Source organism: Rhea pennata, chromosome 8 (assembly GCF_028389875.1).
Source record: "Rhea pennata isolate bPtePen1 chromosome 8, bPtePen1.pri, whole genome shotgun sequence".
In the NCBI taxonomy this organism is placed as follows: Eukaryota; Metazoa; Chordata; class Aves; order Rheiformes; family Rheidae; genus Rhea; species Rhea pennata.
The window spans coordinates 31,219,823-31,230,240 of record NC_084670.1 but is presented as its reverse complement, the minus strand read 5'-3'; the positions used below and the strand labels follow the sequence as shown (position 1 = coordinate 31,230,240).

Below are 10,418 nucleotides of genomic sequence, written 5' to 3'. Positions count from 1 at the left end.
AGCGCGGCGGGGACGGAGCCCTGTCCCGAGGACTTTGGCAGGCTTCGGGGTTATTTAGCTAGGATATTTGTGCTTTAGCTTCTTCTTTAGTCTCCTTTGATTATAGAAAGGAGATTATAGAAATAAAGGAATTTTATGAGGAGCCTTCAGGCCCAGTTTATGTAATTTGAAGCCCGTTTTGGAGGGATCTGCTCCAGTTTAAATGAAGAATTTCCCTGAGTGATAACTTGACTTTGAAGTGGTCCTTTGCGCTGGGGAGATCTTGTTTAAGAGGGATTTTGCTGAAGCAGAAACTCCCTAGACGGTTGCTGCGATGTCTAACCTCCGAGAAACGTTCCTGCTCCTTTCTCTTGCTGCTCTCCTCGTTTTGCACTCGCGCTCGTCTTACCTCGGCTTTGATTTAAGCTTCCCAGCGGGGATTTTCCGTGCGCCCTTCGTGAATGCAATGCCGTGCAGGAGTCCGTCTTAACCCCGTCTTGATTTAGCGCCTGCGTAGCAAACGGGATGGATTACGAACTAGACGGGCCTCCTGCGTACCTGACTGCGTTTTTCTCTGCCTGGCCGGGCCTGCGGGTGCCCGCTCCTCTCGCGGAGGTGGCCGAGCGCCGGCTTCGTGTGGCGGTGCGTAGAGACGTGTTTTTTTTTTTTTCCCCCCTTTTTAACTTGCTTTGCTTGTATTTACCGCCGGCATCGCTCAAGGTGGGAAACGAAAACGTTCCCCTTCTAGAGCTGCTCTTGCTCCTTCCGTGTCTGTTCTGTAGCTGCCCCTGTGTAGTTTTTTTTCTTTGGGAGTAAATCTGATGAGATGCTTGTCAAAAAAAAAAATTGTTTTATAATTCAGGTATCCTGCTTCACTGTGAAGCCGGTAATAAAAATTTTAGAGCGTTAACGTCTTGTCGGAGCAGTTCTTTGAGTCTGCGTGCCTCTTTACCACCACGGGCTTAACGTTTGATCCTTCAGTTTCCCGTGGAAGTCTAAAATATGAATTTTAGAAACTTCCTTTGTCTCTCAGACTGAAAGCTTGGAGTGCATAAAATATCAGTGTGCTAGAGCCACGTCTGCCAATCGAGCGAGATAAATATTTGCTATCCCTGAGCTCTGGAGGCCGCCGGCGAGCGGCTGTCTGCTGCTGCAGTGGCGGTGCCCTTCCCGGGGGACAGCCCACGCGGCGTTCGGTGTGGTTTTCTCGAAAAAAAAGCAATCACAGACGTAAGCAAAGATGCACGAGAAAAAGCTGTGAAAGATAGACACCCCAGCGCAGGCCGTGCGCAGCGAGATGATTTCCAGGGTTTCTTCGCGAGTAGTCCCGTTCTGGCTGTTTTTTGCCTGACCTCCGCTGCGTTCCCGCTTCGTTCCCGCTCTTCCCGGGCGCCGCGGTTTGGCCTGTTCCTTGAGAAAGAGAGGAAAGGAGGTGGAGAGGGAGGTGAAGAGCGACAGCCTTCCCGGACCCCCGCTGCGCCGCCTGCCTTCTGCTGCTGCTCGGTTTCTGCTGCATGTGAACGATTAGCTCCTTTCCAAGGGGGCTTCCTGTGTGTCCAGTCTCGTATAGTGGGGATGTAGCAGCTCCCGTTAGCGGTTTTTTTGTGGTGTTCTTTGGGAAAGTTAAATACTTTCCTAATGCTTTATATCCACCCGAATCATGATCTTTAAGTGCAGAATCAGGATAAACTTAAACACAAGTTGTAGAAAAAATACAAATATTTTATGCAGCTGACTTTTGTAGGCTTGACCTGAGAAGCTGAATTTCTATTTACAATGCCGTTCACAGAGGAGAAGGGTCAGGGCCGCGCGTTTCTTTGGAGGACGACTTCTGGGCTAGCAGGCGGCTTTGCTGAGGGGCTCGCGGGGTTCGCCCGGCCTTCGAGAAGGTTTTATAGGAAACAAACAGTTCTACACGCTTTATTACAATTTCTGTATTTCATCTCGTCCCCTCCCTCCCCTGTGGCTTTATTCTCTCTCTTCTTCCTCTCCCTTTTTTTTTTTTTTTTTTTTTTTTTTCCTTCTCGTGTAGTTTGCGGTCTCTTAAGCACGTTTCCTTGCGTAGCCACCGCCCCGCCTCGGGTAGCACGGCACCTTCCAGATGTCCTATGGCAATTCATAGCCTGTTGACCGCGATGTTCTTGGAGGCTTCTTCCACCTGCGTTTCTTCTTCTCCGACCCTCAGAGAGCCGGAGAGGTTGTCAGCAGCTGCCGGGAGGAAGCCAAGCTTTTTGTTCGGTCCGTGCCCCTGGGAAAAATCTTTACTGTGCTCCCCCCTTAGCCTCCAAGATTTTTTTTTTTTCTTTTTTCTTTTTTTCCTTTTCATTCAGGGAAATAAAGGCGCAATAGGATTTGCGGCTTGCGCTCGCTCTGCCCCTGTTCCTTTAAAACAGTCACTTTATGTAAAAACTATTTTGCATAATTTATTCTAGCTGGTTATTGAAATGTTGGTTGTGAATTAGCATTTGAAATCGTGCTCTGGAGGTGCCAACCGCTGTTCACCTTTTACGAAAATGGAATCCCGAACTTTGGCGCTTGGGAAGGCGTCTCGCCCGAGAAAGAAATTACTGGCTAAATACTGCCTCCGTGGGCTGGGTCGCAATCGCCTGTCAAATCTCTGACTTAATGCCCCTCTTAGAAAACTGAGTTTTGTTGTTGTTGTTAATCCGTAGGTGTCTGCTACCCCCGAAGTAATTCAGCACACTCGGGGCGCCGTTGCGTTATTTTAACCCGGCAATGCCCCGCGATAAATAGGTGATGTGTCAGCGTCCGAGCGACTCCCGTGTTCTCTGCGCAGGGCCCCGTCCCGTAAGCGGTGCGCGGAGGCGCCGCTGCCTCTCGTCAGCCTCCTTCAGTTCGAGCCGAAACGAGGGGGCAGCGTGAGGCCGGGACCGGGGGCACCTTTTCTCCACACTGGGGTGGACAACCGGATCGTTAATCCGGGAAGAAAGTCAGTTTACGAAAATGAAATATCCCTTTAATCTGTAGTAGAAACACGAGCCTTTTTTAAGCTTTCCACCCTCTGTCTCCCTGATTTCCCTTTTCCCTCCTGTGCTTCTTTTAAAAGCATAGTCTCATTAAAAAGTTGCAATCCCTTTTTCTGTTCGTTTTGCTTAAAAGCCACTGAACCTGAATAACGAACCACTGTCCATTTCTCTTGCAGTTTGCGATAAATTTCCTCTTTGCCCGGATTCTGGATTATTCCCTCAACAGCTAAGAGGGGCAATTAGACCAGTGCAAACTCCTTGCAACTGAAATCTGTCGGGCTGGCACACACGGTCAGCGCATCAGCCTCAGAAGCTTTCCCACCTCGCTGGCCAGAACTTAATTTGGACAGTTTTTTTTTGAAGGCATTTCCTCGTGTTTCAAATTTCCCATGTTCCGAGTTGAGCGTCTTGTCACTCTTCATCTGGCTCAATTTGCTGCTCAAAGGCATTCTTCAGCATGGCTTTCCTTGCACATTTATGCAAAAAAAACCTGTCCATCTCCAGGGGGAAGGAGGATGCTGGGAGAGGGAGAGAAGAATCTGCAAATTCTTCCATAGCAAAACCTTGTGTTGACAGAATTTAAACTTTACACTTTTTTTGTAGGCTTCTTTTAGTACACGTTGAAGTGCTGGCTGAACTTCAGCAGAACTAACCTGTTCAGGTATGTTATGCTAGAAGGGAGAAGCACTCGTCGTGGTGAAGCCTATGTTTTGGGGGGAATTCTTCACCCCTTCCTTACCAGCTGCACGTGGGGCACAACAGGCAGCTGCCCCAGTGGCAGATCATGCATTTAGTGTCGTGGCCCTCGTAGCTGCTGGACCTGCCCTGCAGATCCCAGCAGCAGGTCGCAGCTTCTCGTCGTGCTGCGCTTGGCTTTGCACTTCTCCCTTTTCCTCTTTTCCACCACGAGGTGCCCAAGTCTGGGTAAGAAGCTGCGGGAGGAACGGGATTTCTTCCAGAGGAGGTGAATGCAGAGCTAGGTAGCTGGGGGAAGAAAGGGAGACCTGTTCAGGGGAAGCAGCTGGAGGTTTTGAAAAAATGGGGGCAAAAAAGAGGTGGTTCTTGGAAAGCACACCGAGGGCCACCACATGTGTGCTCAGAGCGCGCTTCCTCCAGCTCCACAATGTTGGGAAACTTGGCTGGGAGGGGAGCAGGAGCCCCTGGCCCGCTCTTACAACCTGCTGGACTCTTAGTGGAAAGCTCAATTTTGCAGCAAGAAAAATGTAGATAAAATAGAGTCCATTATTTTACTGAATTTCATGCAAAAACAGGTGACCCCATCTCTATCTGCAAGTTTTTTATGGTGTTTTTCTTGTCCTATCAGGAGTCATTAGGCAGATTTGTTCTGACATTTTGGGCTCAAGAAGACCTCTGTCACTTTTACCAGTGCGTTTCTGGAGCTGTATATGTTCCCTCTCCCGACACCTCCTCTTCCTATAGGTGTCTTTATACAGCACTGTTGTTCCATCCGGTGCAGCAGGAATGTCTGCAGTTATCTATTACTTGCCTGTGTTTCAAATTTTGCAAAAGCAAACCGAAGACACAAAGCTGCTATTGGCATTTAGACATAGAAAGAAAATAAATGCACTTCTGCTCCCAGGTAAAGATCATCTCTGGAAATTAATTTATAGGAATCTTTCCTGTAGTCTCAGTACTTGGCTATCTCGATTCCTGAGCATTGTACAGAGGGACTTGATACCAAAAAGGCTTGAAAGAACCGAATATTCCAGTTAGCTGACTTTTTCTAGGTTGCCCACGTTTGTGGGGGGAAGGAAGGAATTGTTGAATCATCAGAGAGAAACTTTCAAAAAAGAACATCTATATGCGAATATTTTTTTTTTATATAATCTACCAGGTCTTTCATCTGTGGATTTTTTTTCCCCTTTTTTTTAATTCTTCAGGTACAGACTGTGTAAATACTTCGGGAATGATCAAAACTATTAATGCAACATTGATTTCCTTCATTGACTTGTCTGTCAGGTATTTGATCTCTTCTTTTTAAGAAGTGTGTATCTTCCTGTTTCAAAAGCTGCCTCCCACTGCCCTTTGCAGAGCGGGAAGCATCTCCTGCTGGGTTTCTGTCTCTTTGCCAGCCTTGATACTTTGCTTTCAAGGATGGCTGAATTCTTTGGGCTCTGTCATTAGTTTAAGTCGGGGTTTGGGAGCGGGTTTCGGCACTGTGTGCTCCGTTTCAATAAGCGCTGTGCCCTGCCAGGGCCACCTGAGCCAATTAAATCTCCCTCGCCCGAGCAGCGCGTGCTGCGACCCGCTTGCCTCGTTGCTGAGCCCCGGGAGAAGCCAGCTCTTTCAAAGGAATCGCAGCAGTCACCTAGATATTCCCTGTCCCGTGTGCTTTTTGTTGCTGTTCCTCGGCTGTTCGCTTATGCTGTTAATGTTTGCAGCTCTCAGCTGTAATAAAAACCTTATTCCTTGATCACTGGTGATAAAGCTTTTTAATAGCAACGGCTGTTGCAAAGAATTGCCTGAATTGCAGCTGGTTCCCGGGGTTCTGCAATAGTTCTGTTTCTGAGAGCACATTTCAGTTTAAAAGAGTTGTCGCATGGAAAACCAGAAATGCCCGACTGCTCTGCGGTCTGCAGAGGACTGTGGTTTTGAACTTCTGAAACGACTTGTTAAGCTGAATGCCTGAGAAACAAAGTAAGTGAGTTCACTCGTTACTTATATTTAGTATCATTACCTACTGCATTAGGTTCCATTTTCTTCTGAGCGTTAATGTCCCTGTTCAGGAAGGTTAACAGGGAAAACGCCCAGGAGAAGGCATTTGTGTGCTTATCGGAGAGCAGATGCATGGAAAACATCAGGTCACTGTGCTGGGTGTCAACTTTTTTTTTTTTTTTTTTTTTTTTTTTTTTTTCCTTTAAACTATGTAGTAGGAGAGGTATTCAAGGGTGGGGAAAGGATGTCCTTCCTTTTTGGTAAAGCCTGTAAAATTGGAGGTGCTAGTGGATCCTCTGTACAAATCTGACCTGACATCACAACAATCTCTCTATTTTTTTGATTCAGAAATGCACATCAAAAATATATGGGATCGCAGGCTTAAAATATATCTTAATAACTTTGCACCTAAAGTGATTAACTGACCAGACTGTCCTACTTAAGATCACACAAAAAGATGATGTTGTATTTAAGACCTCCTCCCTCTTATGATATGTCGAGAGCAGCAGAGCTGCTATTACTTTTCCTTTGTGAAAACATGAAGGACTTGGACTTCTCAAGAGTGCAGTTGATGGGATTAGCAATACTTTGTTTCTCTTGCTCCCAAGCAGCCTCATCCTTGGGCTCATTACTTTTAATACAGAGAATATCCTGTGTAACCCAGCTGAGGTGTGTCTGATGCTTGAAGTAATTGCTCTTTAAAGTGATACCAGTTTTGAGACCTATTCTGAAAACCTTGCTACATTTCTTGAAATCCCTCATGATAATAGTGTTATCCTGCCAAGGAATCTCTCTTAATACTCCTGTGGTAATTATTTTAATACTTGGCAAGGATGGAGGGGATTAATGTTAATGCTTCATTGGGTGACACTCATGAAAGTTATGATTCGGGTTTTTTACTGTATGGCAGTGACTTCATTGCATTTGCACGGTGAAATTCTGGGAGTCCTTTTTATAAATGAACACTTGCAAGCACTTGCAGGGCAGCGTGTCAAGCGACTGTGCTGGTGCATGAGCCCTATGTTACCCTCTCACAGATCAGCTACCCAAGAGACTGGGGGTGGCCCTCACCGTTCCTGGTGGTGCACATCTATGTGCATGTCTGTAACCTGGCCCAGTCCTGATGCCTGGCAGGTGGCTTGCTCTACATGGCCTGGCAGTCTTGAGTCCAAATGGATGTGGACTCCAATTTCTGTGTTGGAAAGAGTTGATAGCTTTTCAGTCAGGTTATAGAGAGCGATGGCAGGGCCCACTAGAAAGATCAGTAGGGAAGGGTTTGCTAGAATAAAAGCACCAGTATGGTGTTTCTGGGTAAATGGAGATGAAGCTCTGAAACTGTCTCCGGTTCTCTTGTGGTAGAAATCCTGCTTTTTAAATTTGGACAATGGAACAAGAAAAAGCCTTTTGGAGAAAGCCTGACGGGACTGTGACGAGTTTGCTCTCGCCTCCCCTCTTACGCAGAGGGTTATTGTGCAACTTGCCCTGTGCTCCCTGCAAAGGTTCCCTTGAAGTTTCTGGTTTTAAGAACTGTCTCTAATCCCTCAGTCTCACAGCTCTGTGCCTTAAAGGATAGCAACAATTAAAATTTACTTTTCAGTGTATGACATTATTTGAGAATTTGGTTTATCTGTCTTGAAGGACAGGGTGAAGAGCAAGGGAAAAGGTAGACTGGAGAACCTGGTGTTGCTGTACTAAGAAGGAAGAAAAAACGGAGAATTTTTTAACGTCCTTTTTATTATCGCCTTGCAAAGTTGGCTATTTGTTGAACAGTCACAGATCTTGTAGTGCTTTAGCTTAGATGTAATAAAGCTCTTATATTTTAGATCAATGATCTCAAACAGGAAGACAAATAACAGCCATCTAAAAAGGCGTAACAAGGTACTTGCTACTATCTTGGGGCTAAACATTGCCAAGCTGTCGGCTTTCTCACCTGCCGTTCTGTTACTTGCTGGCCGTTGAGCTACTTAGTTTGAGAGATCATGCAGTTGTCCTACATTATTTTGGTGGTCATGTCAATGAGAATAGACTGCTGAAGATCTCGGACCACATCCTGCTATAATTACGATATTCTCCCTCAGAGATGAGGAAAACCTTCTAGTGCCCCAAAGCCATGTGCATCTTGGCTGTTCTGCCCGGGCAGGTGGGGAGGGATGTCCCGCTTTGCTCCCTATCAGCCAGCCATTTCGTGCTGCCTGCGCATGTCCTGCCCGCCAAGTGCATGGTTTCTCCAGGTCTTCTGGAGATCTGGTGGAGTGGTCAAGGCACTCATCTCCCTCTGCAGTGTTTTGGCCCACCTGTTTGTCACTGGCAGAGAAAATGGGCAAATGTGAGAGCCCTCCAGGAGCAGGGGGCCTCCTTCATCTGCTTGTGCTCTGGTTCGCTCTGACCAAGCACGAAGCTCTTGCAGAGTGAAGGAGCCTGAAGCTATGCAGGAAGAGGTGGAGGTCTCTTCAACCACGAGCACATCCTTTCTGAAATGCTCTTGGGGAGCCCAGCGCTGACTGCTGTCTAATCCCTGCACGCACTCATGCTTTCCCCCCCCCTCCCTCCAACGTGCTCCCCAGGGAGTCAGTGACCAGTGGTGGCCGGCTCTGGTGCCGGGCTAACAGCTCTGGCCACGTCGCCCCATTTCGCCCCATTAGTGCAGAGCCTCATGTTCTTCCTCTTCTACCTCATGGTGCCTATGGCACGAGGCGCAGCTCTTCTTGCCCTCGGTGCTTCTCCAGGGGCCTGTTTCTGCCTCTGCCTTCGCCTCCTGTCCCAGGAGCGATGTGAAGGTTTCTTCGGGTCTCTTGCCCGGACACTCAGAAAGCTTACGGGCGCTTCGCATTGGAGCACCAGGAGACCTCTCGAGAAGAGGAAGCCGCGTCTCCTGTTTGTCCTTAGTTATTCTGTCACAACAATAGCTTCAGATTTCGCCTCAGTTGAAAGTTAGCGTTAATCTGATGGGAAGATGTTTGTGTATTTAAAATAGTTATTCCTCGCTGGAGCCGCTCCCCGCTTTTGTCCGTCTCTGCTTGACTTTTCAGCTTCGCCCAGCTAATATGTGCTGTTTGTTTACAGCAGGGACACTGGAGCACAGAGAAGGAAGTTGGTGCATTTAATATTGAGTCTGGTCCAAACTTCCCGTGCGTGTGCAAGTATGTGTGTGTGTGTGTGTGTGTGTGTGCAGGGAGTTGTCAGCCTCGTTCATCCAGGCTCCGGAGAAAAAGCAAAGGGGCTGGCAGAGCTGCAGAGACTAGGTGCAGTCTCCGCAGTTTTATGCGGACTAGATGCTGTTTTATGAACTCTTCTCCCCAGTTTGATTCCGAGCAGGTTTAGACAACGCGGGTAAAAATTCCGGTATGGCAAGCCTGGTGAGGAAGGTGCTAGTGCAGACGAAGCCGTTGAGCGGTGAGTATGAGAAACGTCTTGCCTGATGGAAAAGATAACTGATCCGAAAATGCTGTTGGAGGTGCCTAGAAAAAGAAATGCGTTCGAGGGTAGAGAGCTTTTTGATTTTGTTGTTATGTTCGTCTTCTCTCTCCTGAGGGAGAGGGCTACTTGGAAATGTCAAAAATTTAGCCCGTGGAGATAGGGTTATTCAGAGGAATGCCAGATGTGTACTAGGCATATCCACTGGAAGTAAAAGCCTGTTCCTCAGCCTGCCCCAGGTGTTCTGCCTTAGCTTAGCTTAATAACAGGAGCAGCCCATATAAACTGGGTGTCTTCCCATTTGGGGGATTTGTGGCAGAGTGGGGAATTTGCAGATGATGTGCATTTCAGGAGCATATAAGCTTTCGCACATCAGGTGTGACTGTAGAATAAGGTGAGATTGAGAAGCAAACAGTGCTAGTAAGCTGCAGGAGAAGAAATGTTATTACTTCTTTTTTTTTTGTGAGTACCTAACTGGGCTCCAGTACAGTGCTCTGATGTTGGATTGGTTATAGAAATCGTAGTCATCTGTGTTGTGTGTTTTGGGTTGTAAAAGCACTTCAGTTGTAGCACGAGCCTATGCTGAGGGTTTTTTGTTTAAATTTACAGTGTTTATTGAGCTCCTAATTGTGTACATTAGAACTGTGGAGCGTGGTTATGTACGTAGCAGATGGATGTTTTTAGGAGACTGGCTCACATCGGAGCAGGAATTTGTTCTGTTAGCCTAGTGTCTTTCTGGCACAAGTGTCCTTTCTTCGTGCTGCCGTTCTGCAAAGCAAACATCCTCACAGCCGCAGCAGGAAGCTTTTGCCCCAGTGTATCTGAGTAAATCAGATTTTTCATAGGACAGAAAGCTTGTCAATGACTCGGGCTAAGCAGGTCTGATTGGGTGAGTTACTGGAGGCTGAAAAATCCCTCCCCAAGCAGGGAAACTTCTCTCTGCTCCAGGAAAGTGGGGTGGATAAGGGTAGGAGGTCACAGTTTTGGGGAAACGTGGAAAGGTTTGTGCAAGTGCCGATTTTATCGATGTATAAACCTCCATGAAAGGTTTTCTCTTGGAAACGGCATTTTCTTGATGCTCAGAATGACGATAACTCATGACAATAACTCAGTCATGCGTTATTGACTGTTGCTATTCTCTTACAAAGCAGCAATTTAGCTTCTGTCGATTTATGGAGGGGGCGATTCAAACACAGAGGTAAGCAACATCTCTTGCCTGGAAGTCAGGGACTCGGTGTGCAAGGATTGCTTTGGCCTTTGCTGGGAAGGAGACTGCGTTAGAAAATGGTGTTCCCTTTTGGTCTGAATTCACTGCTTTCCTAGAAGCAGAGAAAATGCATGGTTTCCAAAAAGCCTTGAGTA

General features: G+C 47.1%; 1 protein-coding gene across 7 annotated transcripts in view; it reads left to right on the top strand.

Moving 5' to 3' along the window:
• The first annotated feature begins 8,813 nt into the window (after positions 1 to 8,813).
• RASAL2 (RAS protein activator like 2) overlaps positions 8,814 to 10,418 on the top strand; it is a 129,708-nt gene continuing 128,103 nt past the window's right edge. For 5 of the 7 annotated variants that reach the window (XM_062582074.1, XM_062582077.1, XM_062582073.1 and 2 more), the window contains exon 1: positions 8,815 to 9,035. In XM_062582074.1, coding sequence (XP_062438058.1) covers positions 8,987 to 9,035 — 49 coding nt within the window. In that variant the 5' untranslated portion in view covers positions 8,815 to 8,986. Of the gene's footprint in view, positions 9,036 to 10,418 lie in introns of all 7 variants that reach the window. The other 2 variants (XM_062582076.1, XM_062582075.1) reach the window with 2 other exon arrangements.